Source organism: Schistosoma haematobium, chromosome 1 (genome assembly GCF_000699445.3).
Source record: "Schistosoma haematobium chromosome 1, whole genome shotgun sequence".
NCBI classification, from domain to species: domain Eukaryota; kingdom Metazoa; phylum Platyhelminthes; class Trematoda; order Strigeidida; family Schistosomatidae; genus Schistosoma; species Schistosoma haematobium.
The window spans coordinates 9,720,959-9,736,161 of NC_067196.1; the positions used below are offsets into that span (position 1 = coordinate 9,720,959).

General features: G+C 35.7%; 1 protein-coding gene across 3 annotated transcripts in view; it reads right to left on the bottom strand.

Annotated features, from left to right (window-relative positions):
* RFC1_1 (replication factor C subunit 1) overlaps positions 1 to 14,571 on the bottom strand; it is a gene marked incomplete at its 3' end in the record, with an annotated part of 35,841 nt that extends 21,270 nt beyond the window's left edge. The window contains exons 1-9 of one of the 3 annotated variants that reach the window (XM_051209633.1): positions 14,376 to 14,571; positions 14,145 to 14,344; positions 12,571 to 12,741; positions 11,431 to 11,544; positions 9,864 to 10,043; positions 6,115 to 6,676; positions 5,313 to 5,570; positions 1,730 to 1,887; positions 130 to 291 (exon numbers count right to left, since the gene is read on the bottom strand). In XM_051209633.1, coding sequence (XP_051073092.1) covers positions 130 to 291; positions 1,730 to 1,887; positions 5,313 to 5,570; positions 6,115 to 6,676; positions 9,864 to 10,043; positions 11,431 to 11,544; positions 12,571 to 12,741; positions 14,145 to 14,344; positions 14,376 to 14,493 — 1,923 coding nt within the window. In that variant the 5' untranslated portion in view covers positions 14,494 to 14,571. Of the gene's footprint in view, positions 1 to 129; positions 292 to 1,729; positions 1,888 to 5,312; positions 5,571 to 6,114; positions 10,044 to 11,430; positions 11,545 to 12,570 lie in introns of all 3 variants that reach the window. The other 2 variants (XM_051209632.1, XM_012939598.2) reach the window with 2 other exon arrangements.
* Positions 14,572 to 15,203: the final 632 nt, after the last annotated feature.

The window sequence follows — 15,203 nt, forward strand, 5'->3', positions numbered from 1 at the left end:
ACAGATCGTTTAAGTTCATAACATAAAAAATAAGGCGATAATCCAAAAAAACGAAGAAATAGCTTAAAGGATTTCTGAACAAAATAACACAATTCGGTAAAATGATAAAAGTTTCTCTGTATATTTTACCTGTCTAATATCATGATTACTAGAATCGATAATATTTGTTAATACATCCGGAGGTAAATTCATATTTTCTTTACAAGCAATAGACAATACTGCTGACTTTATTTGTTCAACTCGTGGACGATGAAATCTTAAATCGAGACAATAATTAGCCAGAGAGCGTATCTAATTAAAATAGCAGAATGTAAGAGTAAACATAAAAATAATACTAACTGCTATTATTTAATAAGCTTGTCTGGAAAATTTCCTTAAAATTATAACTGTTAATTCAGCTTACTCAACTTACCCCCATTCCCATCATCAGATAATCTGGTGTAATAGTTATACTACTTAATAATATTCAGTAGTTAATTCCACTTTTATTCATTTTGGGTATATAACATATCGTGTTCTCTATAACTTCTCAGTACTTACATAATATTCAGCGAACTCAACTATAGACGTGAATTATAAACACTTTGGACTGTTATTTTTAGTTTTTTTGGAATCACTGAATCTTTTTTAAGTGTAACAGTCTTCAAATTTTGAGTGCCCAGTTGCCCTTTCGATTACTGTTGTCGTTGTTGAATTTAGACACAGATAATAACAGTAATTAATGCTATCATATGTCGTTAATATACATTTACCATTTTATCTACATCGATCAATCAAACGCCCCAGAGGCTTGTAGCTTATTTGGGTATATTTCTGTGAATAATCGGACCGCTTCTCAGACAAAATCTTAGTTTCCGAATTCAGATTATTTGTGCATAATTCTGTCATGTGGTCAGACGCTTAGATAGGCTTATCAATAATTTTAAACAACAAGAAGTAAATTTGATAATAACTTAAGTCTAAATTTGAACGAATGATTAGTTTCACAACATATTTGGACACCGAGTATATAGGTGAAGCTTCAAAAAACGTAAATAAATATTTGTAAAAATCTCTAGGTTTTCGCTCACCAGTCTAGTTAGAGCATCTCCAAGGGGGAAATTAAAAATCAAAATTATAAAAAAATAAATAGGCCGCAAAAACAATCGTGTATAAAAAGATTATCCAATCATGTTACGATATGGAGTTTGGAAGTTGTTGGTATGATATAGGTTTGAAATATGGTAAATGAGTTGTAACAGAGGGAATTAAGTGTGTGTGGGGGAGGAATCTAACTTGGAAAATAAAAATTTTAGAGCTTCGACAAAGAAATACCGAAGCTATTGAAAAGTATTAATTTTTACAGCTAACAAACCTTAATCAAGCAAAAACTTGTATATGCGCATTTTCAATCATGTAGTGTGCTAAAAACTTCGAAAATATGTTAAAGATACCTTCAGAGTTGAAAATGCTGGGAGGAAATTCAAATGTGAAAATCAACCCGAGATCATTTAAAGATACATATTAACAATCGATACAATTTAAGTATTAATCCAGCTTTTGAACAAAATGAACAATAAGACAAAATACTCTAATATTATTATTGAAGCGCTAAATTTACAGCTGAATCGTGACCTTTTTTATAACTTTCTCAGCTGTTAGTAAACAATATTTGTTTATATATACATGTATAGGGCATGTCATTTTATTTCACACAGAAAAGAAAATGAAAACAAAACAAATTACTGACTTTTATAGCCTGACGATCATTGCACATACAAATAATAGGTAATTGAGTAATTTTAATCATGTTAATAAGTTCTTGCATTCCTCCGCGATCTTCATTACCAGCCATACCATCTACTTCGTCCATAATTAAAACGTGACGACCAGAATTTAATGTTGATGCTATGAAAAAAATATATTTAGTCCATACCATCAAATTACAATTCATTGATCTCTGATGATAAGAAAGTAGAAGTGTTTCATGTTTACTATAAGATCTGAAAGTCCTAAATTTAGATTGTTTCATTTGGTTATTTATTTAAACAAAGAAACAGGAGATAGTGGGGAGAGTTTCCTCTTTCTCTCGAAATGCTGTCATATGGCTACGCATATATAGCCACTGCCAGGCAAGCTCTACCCACTGCGTTCTCGTCGCAGGTGTGTTGTTTACGAAATTGAGCGGACGTAAAGCAAATGTTCGGCGCTGAAACCAGGTTGGTGGATAAAGTCCATTCACTTATAGGAGTTGAAAAACTGATTTTCGAACAAATGATGAACATGGCTTTCAGGGCCCTGAGGAAACAAACCGTGTAAGAACCTATTGTTGGTCACGGACTACTATGGGATTGCATCTCCTTACGTTGCTCCACAGCCTTGTGGATCAGACCCTTAGGTCAAAGGATTCAGGTATGACCCTCTATGAAAACCACCTAGGCACACGGGCAGTACCACAACCTACACACAAACCAGGTGACTTGTGGGGCACATATGTATTCAATGCCCATTTGTACCAATATTTATGTGTTCAAATAAATCAATAAAGGATAGGAATCCCATGGATCCACAATTATCAAATCATCATTCAAAATAAAGGAGGGAATCACAATCAATGTTATCCATTGTTATGCACCCGTTAGTGATAACAATGAAGACGATAAAGACCAGTTTTACTAGAGGCAGGGTTGGGATGGACAACACCGGATATCAAGATATCATGGGATGGTATGAACTGACTGGGAGAAAAGAACGAGAATGGTGAGAGATTTGCAAACTTATGTGCATTCAGCAAAAACGGTTATATACGGCACAATATTAACACACAAACACATACACAAAGCTACATGTGTCGCACAAGATCTCACTACAGAGAATCAGACCGGCCACATTTGCACCACTGAAAAATTCGCAAGGTCAATGGAAGACGTGAAAACCAGGAGAGGAGCTGACATAGCTAGCTTCAGATCACCGCCAACTGGTGGCTGTCAAGATGAAACTGAATTTAAAAAAGCACTAGACAACTGAAAAACAGCATTACAAGGGTTCAACACAGCCTTCCCTCGACATACTGACAAACTAAACGATCTTAAGATAACTCTCAATAACAGATCCCAAGCATTACAAGATCTACTGAAAGAACAAAACACCACTATGTAGGACAACTGGGAGGGAATCAAAGAAGCACTAACTTCAATGCGTCAGGAGATTCTGGGACGCAAGAATTATCATCACAAGGAATGGATCCCTATCGAATTACTTGACTAGATTCAGTAAAGGAAGAACAAGAAGACAGCAATCAACAACAGTCGGACAAGAACAGAGAAAGTCGACGCACAGGCCGAATACACCAAAGCAAACATGCAAGTGAAGAGAAACATTAGAGCCGACAAGCAGAAATACGTGGAAGACTTAACAACGACTGCGGAAAAAGCTCTAAGAGAGGGAAATGTGAAACAACCATATGACACAACGAATAAACTGTCTGGAAAATACAGGAAACCAGAGAGACCGGTCAAGCATAAAAAATGCAAGACAATCACCGAGATTCAAGAACTGAACAACAGATGGGTGGAACAATTCGAGGAACTCTTGAATAGACCTGCTCCATTAAATCCACCGGACATCGAAGCACCATCCACAGACATTCCTATACGTGTCACTCTACCAATGATCAAACAAGTCAGAATGACCATCACATAAGTCAAGAGTGTGAAAGCAGATAGACCTGACAATATATCATTCGAAGCACTAAAGTCAGACAGAAATAACTGCAAACACGCTCCACGTTTTATTCGGGAAGATTTGGGAGAAAGAACAAGTGCCGACATACTGGAAATAAGGATACCTCATCAATATAACAAAGAAAGTAGATCTGAACAAATGTGGGAACTACAGAGGAATCACACCAATAGCGGTAACAGTAAACGTTTTTAACAGAGGGTTGTTGAACTGAATGAAAGTATCAGTAGACACTCAACTCCGAGATCAGCAGGCCAACAGGATTCTGTTACGATCAGTCGTGAACAAACCAAACTGCGTCACTATGGATCATTGTTGAACAATCAGTGGGATGGAACCCATCAGTACACATCAACTTCCTTGACTATGAGAAAGTATTTGACAGAGTGGGAAGGAGAACCTCATGGAAACTACGTCGACACTGGTGTAAAAATCACCAACATCATCCGGAGTTAATACGACCAACTAAACTGCAGAGTCGTGCATGGAGGACAGCTGACAGATGCATTCCAAGTGAGTACAGGAGTCAAACAAGTTTGCCTACTCTCCCCCTTACTCTTTCTTCTAGTGGTTGACTGGATCATGAACACCCTCACTTCTTGAGAAAGCACGGAATACAATGAACAGTTTGCATGCAACTAGACGATTTGGACTTTGCAGATGACCTGGTACTTCTATCCTATACGCACGGACAAATGCAGGTCGAGACAGCCAATGTAGTAGCAGCCTCAACAGCAGTAGGCCTCAACATAAACAAGGGAAAGAGCAAGATCCTCAAATACAACACAGAGAACACCAACCCAATCATACTTGATGGAGAAGCTCTGGAAGTGGTCGAAAATTTCACGTATCTGGGAAGCACCATCTATGAACAAGGAGGATCGGATACAGACGCAAAGGCAAGGATAGGCAAAGCAAGAGCAGGATTCCTATAATTGAAGGACATATAGGACTCAAAACAACTGTCAGCCAGTATCAAGTTCAGAATCTTTAATATGGACGTCAAGATAGTTTTACTGTACGGAACTGAAACTTGGAGAACTACCATAACCATCATCAAAAAAGTAAAAGGATTTATAAACAATTGTCTACGCAAGATACTCATCGTCCGTTGGCCGGATACCATCAGCAACAGCCTATCGGGGAGATAACAAACCAGGTTCCAGCTGAAGGAAGAAATTAGGAAAAGAAATTGAAAGTGGATAGGACGTACACTGAGGAAATCACCAAACTGCATCACTAGACAAGCGCTAACTTGGAATTCTGAAAGAAAACGGAAAAGAGGGAGGCCAAAGAACTTAGAAGCATACATGAAAAGAATGAATAGCAACTGTAGACAACTAGAAAAGATTCGATGGAGAGTCCTGGTAAGCGGCCTATGCCCCTCCACGAGGGGTAACACATGTAAGTAGGTAAGTAAATCATTAGTACTTAGATCTTAGTCATGGAAACACATACTCGAACACATTCCGCTTACTATGATTTTGAATGCAAACACTGTATACATAAACATTTAGGAATACTAAGATTTTTATAAACTATCACCGCTAAATGCTGGTAAATGAAATAGGAGAAAATCATCATACACATACCTTGACCAAACGCCATATGTGACAAATTTCGTAGACCCAAAGACTGTCCTATTTCTTCACTTAAACACCGCTTGGATCGACAATCGGATGCATTAAATTCGCAATAAGTATAACCGAGTTCTTTGCATACTAAAATAGCGGTTGATGTTTTGCCTATCCCTGGAGGTCCCGAAAGAAGTGCTGCGCGCGCCCACTTCCCATCATCACTAGATGACGGGCCCCATGGAGGGGCACTTGAGTAAGCCTTCGCTTTTAAACCTGAAAAGTGACAAGCATACAAAATTTTAGAACTAAGGTCAAATATAAGAACAGTTGGTTCCCAGTTTTACCACGTCATAGAATAACATAACCGATATTTCATCGGAATGGCAGAAACAGATTATTTCATGGAATTTTCACAATGACAGATAACTAAAAAAGGTTTTACTTAACGATACAAAAATGACTGCAATCTGCTTCACAAGTACATCAAACGAGTTTCAAATCATCAGACAATACGAATGGTACTAAAAGGCTATAAGCTTGAAATAAAACAGCTAATGAATCTAGTATGAAAATATAAAGTTTGTAACGAACAGCATATATGTCACTTGATATTTCGCGTTTCATCAACACAGAAAGATAAAGTTAGAGTCTGGAAAAAAGGATCTACAGACCTAATGTTACAACTTTCGTTTTGCAACACCAGGTAACGTAAAATAACATTGAGAAATGATAATCATTACATTAATGATCGAATTACTTCTGTTTGAAGGAGAATTAATAACTATAAAGGTTATAAGATAACTGATACACCACAAACCTGCTGAAAAACTCGAGTGCCAGGAAGATAGCCAATTTAAAAGTCGATTGGCTGGACTTTGTGCACCGTTTTGACCAATCAGTGAGCGAATAGACGTTGGTTTATACTTATCAACCCATAATTCAGACAACTTCGAACTCATCTCCTTGGACAGGGAATCTTGCTTATCGATGACATTAGTAGGAGTTTTGGATAAACCACTGCTATGACTTCGATCAGTTTTATTATTGAATGTTGAATTATTAGTTAAAACAGGACGTGCAGTAAGAGGAAGTTCACTACATGAGGACATAACAGATTTTCCTGCACATTTATTCGGAGATTCATGTTTATGAGATTTAGGAGCACTATCCGGTGATTTGGTAGATTGATTCTTCTTAGGGGATTTTTTAGGACTTTTTAAATTTTGTTTACTATCGTTTGCATCTACAGGCTCCAATTTCTTGGAAGATTCTGAGCTGGATACATCCGATTTATGATTTACAAGAGGAATATTACTGGACTTTTCTATCATTTCAAAGAGATGTTCTTCGGTAATCTGCTTAATTTTCAAATTGTTAGCCTTCACGAATTTAAAAAAGAACACAGTTGTGAGTAGAAAAACAATTTTAAATCAAACACAGAAATGAATAATACTATGTGCTGTTTAACAGAAATAATTTTTCCCACTGAAATATTTCAAGTGTCGTATATGCTTTTACTAATAGTGTTCTTCTCAACAATAACGAAGCCCAGGATCGAAAAAGTACAATAGCTCTACTTATGACTGGATAAAATGTCTTCCTAAAGAGTTATAACGAATGACCAAATGACTTGTATAAGGTGATGACTACAGTAAAACAAACAAATAATAACATAATTAGAATAAACACAATATCAGTACTTCTTCTGGTCCTTCATTGTCTAAAATACAGAATTCAAAAGGAACTCATTTAAGTAAAGGTAATCGATTTTTTTGTTACATCACTACTCTAATATTCGATTTGTTTATAACTGGTGTACAATCATAATTGAGTTAAAAAGTATAAATTAGTAATAACACTACAACTGATTTGATAAAATATATAAAGCACTGAGTCAAATTGATAGTTACGCTAATGTTATTATTTAGTAATTAGGTACGGGTGATTTTTCAAGATGGTTATAACCTATTATGTCAGAACTTAAAGTAATCATAAACTCTTAAGACGATTGTATCGTTCGAATTCATGACAATCAAATATTTTTAAATACTAGACAACAACTCTTAGGTGAGTAAAATAAAAATTAATGAAGCCATTTAAACAGTTTAACTATGAGTTCTACGTTGATCATAATTGATAAATAAACTTTACTTTCTAAGTACCAGATGCAATAAACATCGATGAATGATAATAATCATTTCAGTTGTTAATTAATCTGTCAGTGAACACAATGCTAGACTACGCTTTTATATGTAGTGGTTTGTAGATTAGTAGTATCCATGAATAATTGAAATTCAAGGGGTATTGGATCTTTCTCTCATTTATCATGTATTATTAGCAGTACTTACCAATAAACATCTGCTTAAATGCACAAAAACAACTGGCCAACACGAACAATAAATACTGGGCAACAAAATGGATTTAATTTATTTTGTATATATCAAATCTTTCATATCCGAATCAATTTTATAAATGCTTTATATGTAATGTGTTTGAATCGATTGAGTATATTGATGAAGAAAAAAGCTACAATTATTTTCCCCGATTATATAAGCCTAATTTACACAGGAATAAGCGAGAGAGAGATCATTAGGAACAAGTACAGATTATTTATAGCAAGTTAATACTAATTACAAAAATCAACAGTGGAGTGATACATGACATAATGAAGACAACTGTAATGATAATACTCAGAAGTGGTATGAAAATTTCAAAATGAAGTATTCATTGGATTTGATAAAGTGATGGCAAATTAATCAATCTTTTGAATGATGAATAGATCTTCCTGAATTACATATGATAATTAAACTAAGGACATAAGAAATCGATGCCGTGTTGGTTTCTAGATGACGACGTTTATTCGAGTTTGGGTCAGTTTATTTAAACGGAAATTTGATAAATACTTTTTTTTCCAACGAGGTGACGAGTCATCTTTTTGATTATATGTATTTTTTTAACAGACTTTATCAGATGAACTTTGACACTTTTCTTTTTCAAGTGAATGATAAAAACATAGTTTGCTTGCTCTTAAAACGAAAACATTCTGACAAAATTTCTTTGATATGAAATTGAACAGTTAGGATGAAAATATTAATTGAATCAGGAAGTGTTGTGGTAAATTGTATAATTGTAGAAAATGATCATAATTATCATCGATAGATTAAAGCACATTATGTATTTTTTAAATGCAAAATCACATTTGTAAGACAGTTTTTCCTAATATAATTAGTTCATATGTGAAAAATTTAGAATGGATGGAAGTAAACACACTTTATCGAACAAGGTTTATTTTTTTAACTTTCAAAACGATTATTTAGGGGGACAACTTGGTCAAGATAGCTACATGTTGGACCCATGTGGTTGATCACAGCAACAGAAATCTGCACATCCCAACAGTTCATAAGATAAAAGACCCTATTTTTGAGCCGGGGAAAAGTTACAAACATATTCGAGTATTATGTTGACCTCGAAACTCTTAAATCCTTACACTTGCTTTTGATTATCATTTTCATGTAAGTTATTAACAAAGACTGAAAATTAATCTGCCGTAATGATTCATAAAAAGGACTCGCATTGCTTCAAATTCAGTGTTTGAATGTCCTTGTTGCATATCTGGGTTGTCTGTGATGAGTACTGTAGAAGTGTTTGAGTGTGGTGAAAAAAATTAATAAGATTAAAAAAAAGGTTTTGAACACGCTATTTTTCATCTCCATTGAAGTCATACGTCTATAATTGCACAAAACTTGGTGGGAATATAATAAAAGGAAAGACAGATAGATACAGAAGGCATAAACTATAATTTAGCATTTACTTTTACTTTAGCGTCTCAAAACCTCTCTTGAAACACAGAAGTCCCAAGTTACCTGCAAGGCTACTAACAGCCCCAAGCCCGGGAAAAGAGAGAGGGTTGGACGTAAGGTGATAAACTCTTTTTCGTAAAAAAGAATCAAGTTACAGAATCTGTAGACACAAAAAGTGAATTCAACTCTGTTCCAGGAAGAGAAGAGTCTTTATGGATAAGACATGTGACAGCGCATGGTGAAAGCCGTCTTTGGAATCAAATAGGTCGGACAACCAAGGAAACAATAAACATTGGGACATGGAATATCTGAACAAAGTGTGAGACCGAGAGATTCCTTTAAACAACCACATTAATGAGAAGATACAGTTTGGTCCTGCTTAAAATAAGTGGAAGCCTTCTTCTCATATGCATAGGCTATAGAAATCAGTAATTATCATACTATTCAATCTTTCTCCAATGTTAAAATTTAACAAGCAGTTGACCTAATTACATATTCGTACCTCAATGTAGACTAACTAAACGGTATACTTGAGATATAAAATTTTACAGTTTAAAAGTACTATTCCTTTCTACTTATAAGTAGCCGAGTTAAGATTATACTAAAATAGCTAGAAATAAGTAGCTTAACTGGTGAAAAAATAAAAAAATTTAAGGTGGGAATTAGCAAATATTAGTTTTTTGCTCTTAATAAATAAACAATTATTATTATTATTAAAGGCTTTATTCAATAATATATTTTGGTACAATATAGATTTAAAACCCACCTTCTCGATTTTGGCTGCACCAGGTTCACGCCCGACAACGAGATAATCAGTCTTTTTACCCAATGTTTTTAAAACTTTTCCACCACAATTCTGAATAAGATTTGCAGCGTCCTCTCGTTCAATACACTCTAGTATTCCAGTGATGAGAAAGTTTAGTCCCTTTAAACAATCCGGAGTTCCCTGGAACGGAAATTGTATAACAATACATTTCATTTCGCTAATGTCGTCTCATAGACACATTTCCACTATTGTACTTGACAAACTCAAACAAACCATCAAAAATCACGAAAAAACTGAAAGACATCTAATTTTAAAAAGGATTGCGTAAACTACCTGTCTGGTCATAAGAATCCCTAGTTTTCTGCATAAATACCACCACTACCACATTTCTTGTCCATACTGTATAAATCCATATACGATCACCTTTCGAGTGCACAGCAACCACTAATTCCTGATGGCTAAGGGGTTAAAGCACTTCGCTTTCAGACAGTAAGTCATAAATCTAAACTAAGATCCCGGTTACTTCTGTTTAAAAACCCAGACACTATTGACAGCTTTATACAAAGCTTGAGACACGCATCTAAGTAAATAAATCTGTACTTAATTAATAAATATCACACTACAGAAAGTGTTTAGTTATAGCTTACCAATTATGCATGTGGACAGCTTTTAACATCTTAATGTGACATTCCTCAACGAGGTACGTAAACTGGAGTAGAAATGAAAAGCTTTGCTGTACAGGACAGCCAGATTTTCTTTCAACCGCTATATCACTTAGGATTTGAAAATGCACTATGCTTTTTTCACCTAATACCTAATAATTGTGTTTAGCCCAAACCCATATGATATTAAGTGGATAACTTAAAAGATAGTTAAATTAAAATATGCTACAAATTCAGTGAAATCGGAATCTTTTGGTTACGGCTAGCAGGAGAGAAATCGTCAAAACTGAGTTGTTTGTTGCAGTGAACTCAAAATAACATGACTGATAAGTCTCAAAAATTCAACTATTCTTATGCCGTACGTTTTGTTTTTGACTGTTTTCTTAGACTTTGTCTAGTAAATCTAGGGTACGTTTTATCATTATTTTCATTTTTATGGCTTTCCTTCTTTAATTACTTCCTCCAATGTTAGTAAAGGGTTTTCAGCTCACATTGATAATTTTATCGAGGTCTACATTGTTCATGTCTACTTCGTCAAAGACTTAATCAGTCCAACTAATCATACTAACATGATTGTATAGTGTCATAACACTAGGACTTTTAAGGCATATATTACCATCTCATGGACACAACAAAACCCACCTTATACTTCTATGAACTGCTCCATTCATGTAAGGCCTGATCTCTCAATGTCGTCTGACCACTAGTGTACAGCACATTTATTTTCTAACTGACCTTAAGACAAATAACTAGTTACACCAGCTAAAGAAATTAATTAATTTTACCAATTATTGACTGAAAATGTAGTCGCCACATGAAAAATTCTACACCAATGACATTTGATTGTGAGCTAAAATAAACTGTATCATATTTTAGACCGTTTACATCAAATTAAGAGGACTAACCTTAGGAATTTCTCTTGATCCAAGACTGCGAGGACCATCGCGAGCTTTGTAGGCCCAAAAATGCTTTCGATCTTTTACAGCAGTATCAGTGCTATCATTAAGAGATTCATTAACCTATTTTACGTTATTGAAAATCAAAAGACATTTGAATGGTAAGACGTTGTTAGCGTTTACACAATGCAAGTATTTCATGAGTGACAGAAACTAAAAATAGATTACATATACGGAAAAAAGCTAAATGCCTGAAATAAATGGAGATCCATATGAGACATCTATCACAGAATTAATCTTAGCCCGTCAAACTGGTACGTGAACCGAAAAGACAATATTACTTTTATATTTGTCTGTGACTACAGCACTTTGTGCCTAGTCATAGACATGTGAGTGAATTTAATGAACTCGATAATAAAAAACAGCCTCGAATTTCCTACAATAACGTGCTTAATCACGCTTTGACCTAAATAGCCGACAATAGAGAGGTAAAAGGTGATAGTGTTAATGCGTACCCTAATAAAACAGAATAAATGTTATAGAGTAGATGATGATGAAAAAAAGGAACAGCTGGATCTACGAACAATTTACTCAAAGCATATCCGCTGATAAACACCTACAACAAACACAATTACCTTACAAATATAGCTTTTCGTTGACAAACACTACTATTGACTGACCAGAACAAGTTGAGATTGAGTGCCTTTAACTAATAAGAGACCACTTCACAAAGGGTAACATGCTAGAGTGAAGCTATTACTTGGAGGTCAAGGTGATCAGATTCCGACTAAGTTGGAACTACGCTCTACATAGTTCTGTCTGAGCACCCATGCAATCTGAATGGCTCCAAAACGAAGCGTAGCTCACAGCCAAGTATACAAAACTATTCTTTGGAGGTAAGACACATATTTACGATAGCATGCTGAAGAGGACCTGAAAAAAAAGGGTGTTTGGATTTTTCTATGTAGTTATTGTTGTTTAAATTTAATAATCGTGATAATTAACCTTATATCTTTTCCATATAAGTAACTAGAACGGAACTTTCATAGACAATGTATAAGAAGTTACTTGTTTCACAAGTAAAAAATAGAAAAGAGACTAGGGATGCTTCATAAAAACATTAAATTCAGTAACAAAAGTATGACTAACCATGGATGACGTTTGATTACTAGTTGTCTTCACACCCTCCGAGATAACATTGATTTGGGGTGAGCTTTTATAACTTCCTCTGGTCCCCAGAGGTGTTTTCGGAGATAATATTGGTGTATCCGGGATGATCTCCATCGGTGAATGAGGTGGTGTGCTGACGACAGCAGAAGGCTTAAAACGGATGTTTTAACAAATGTAAGCAAACAAATAATTCAATAAAATTTATTGGACCATCCGAAATGGGTGTTGTCATGGATTGAAGGTAAATAGATTATAATCGCGTCAAGCATTTTGAGTGACTAGTTAATAACAATAATAGTAATAATAACGTGAATCGTTTGATTGTTAATCGAAGAAAGAAAAGTATTTTCCATAAATATCGACATCTCATCATATTTGTGTGTGGGATGTGGTACTGCCCGGGTGCCCAGACCGAAGCAGGTGGTTTTCCCAGGGGGTCACACCTCGAGCCTTTGACCTAAAGGTCTGACCCACAAGGCAGTGGAGCATCGAGATGCAGTCCCATGGTAGCCGGTGACCGACGATTGGTTAATACGCCATTTGTCCCCGCAGGATACTGGAGCCCATGTGCACCATTGGTTTGGGATCCGGTTAAAGCGCCGGACATTCGCTTTCCGTCCTCTCATTTTCGTAAACAACACCCCCGCCACGAAAAGTCAGTGAGTAGGAATTATATATATATATATATATATTTGGTGCCCTCTTGTGCCAATATTTGTGTTTGAATAAATAAATAAATAGATAAATAAAAAGTGACTAGTTAGCCAGTCAGTTGTAGTAACAGATGAAAAGATGCAAAAACAACAGAGCATGGAGTAAATATTTGTTATTTAGAAACTTGGTGCCAAAATATAGATGAGAAAGGAAGCAAAAATGCAAAAACAATATGCAAGAAGATAATAACACGTTCATGATGTAATGCACCTTTACAAATGTGGAGTGTTGTAAGCTGTTTTAAGTTACTTATGACAGGGTACAATTACTTTGAAGACAAAGGTCAGGAAGTAACCACGCAATAGGTACAGAAATATTTAGCAACCTTGAATAGTAGGAATCTCTCACTCGAAACAGTGTTGGAGCGAATATAAGCAATTCTCGAAATCGCACTGCGAAATTTCAACCATTTACCCGTTCCAAGATACGGTTAGGAATTAATGTTGAAGATTAAAACTAGGATTTGGGGTTAGGGGGCAGGGTAATAAACCAGGGTTAGTATTTTGACCAAAAAACCGAAGCCTACTTTAATGCAATGAACTTATAGGCCCATACAGATGAAAAGATTTCACGCAAGAGTTTAAAAGATGCAATTTGAAACCCAATTGGTTCATCCCACAGTTAAATAATATCAAATCAACTGGTTGATGATTATATCAGAGCAGAAAATTGGCACAAAATATACAAATAAACTTTCATAAACATGTTTGGATAGACTGAGTATTTTTACCATTACCTATTGAACGGCGACGAAGAATAATATCGTACAATTTCCCTAACAAACGTTTGTAGTAATGAGTTGATAGGGACCAAAAAATTCGTATCATTTAAAAGCTCACCTTAGCATTCGATTTTGTTCTAGATGGTACGAAGAAATCATCAACGGAAACTACATTCTTCTTGGGTTTCACAGACTGTGAGAAGTACGCTTCAATAGTATTTGCTTTCTTGCCACGGTTGATTTTGCATAACTCTTGCTGTCGTCGTAAAGCGTCGATTATTGACTGCTGGGAGTTATCACGGCAGGATATTTGATTATCTAGGGGCTTTATAAGGAAGTAATTTAATACCATCGACGTCTGTGCATTTCCTTTTCTTCTCGGAATATCGTTTCGTACTTTGTTTTACTGTCGGCTTTTCCTTGGTCTTAATTTCATCATCTTTTTTGAATATAAACGGACTGAACATTACCTGAATCCGACTCACTGAAAACCACCCGTCGCTTCATTGTCGTAACGCTCTGTACGTAACAACCTCCGATGTTAAATGAACCAAACGCCAAACTTTACTGTAAAATAACTCAAATGGTTCAAATGGTTGTGGACGGAATCGAAGAAGCTTTCGCTTAACAGGCTTCCGTGTCTAGTAGCAGGGGATCACCAATACCTCTAGGCAGGAATCTAGGTATATTTACGATAATAGAGGGAGAAAAGAAATTGATAAATCATGATAGGTTATCCTTAGTCTTTAAGAATAGGTCAAGGTTCATCTTAAAGGACTCCTGTGAAGTCGCTTGGACTAGTTCAGTCGGCAGCGAATTCCAGCATTTGACAACTCTTAAGGAGTAGACGTTGTGTCTACAGTCCGTTCTGCCTTGTTGTGACTCCAATTTCTGGGTGTTACCCCATAGGTTGATACTGGGATTAAGCTTAAGTAAGTGTATAAGAGGATATCCGGAAGTGTTAAGGATACTGTAAGACATCAGAAGGTCACCTCTAAGACGCCTGTACTCTAATGGGTAAAGGTTAAGTGATTGGAGGCGCTCTTCACAAGGTTTAAATTTGAGTCTCCGAACTGACTTCGTGGCTCGCCGTTGGAGTGTCCTTATCCTCTTGGAGTGAGGAAGGAAAGACTATGTTTCCATACTCTAAGTGGGGACGGATAAAACTGCTGAAGAT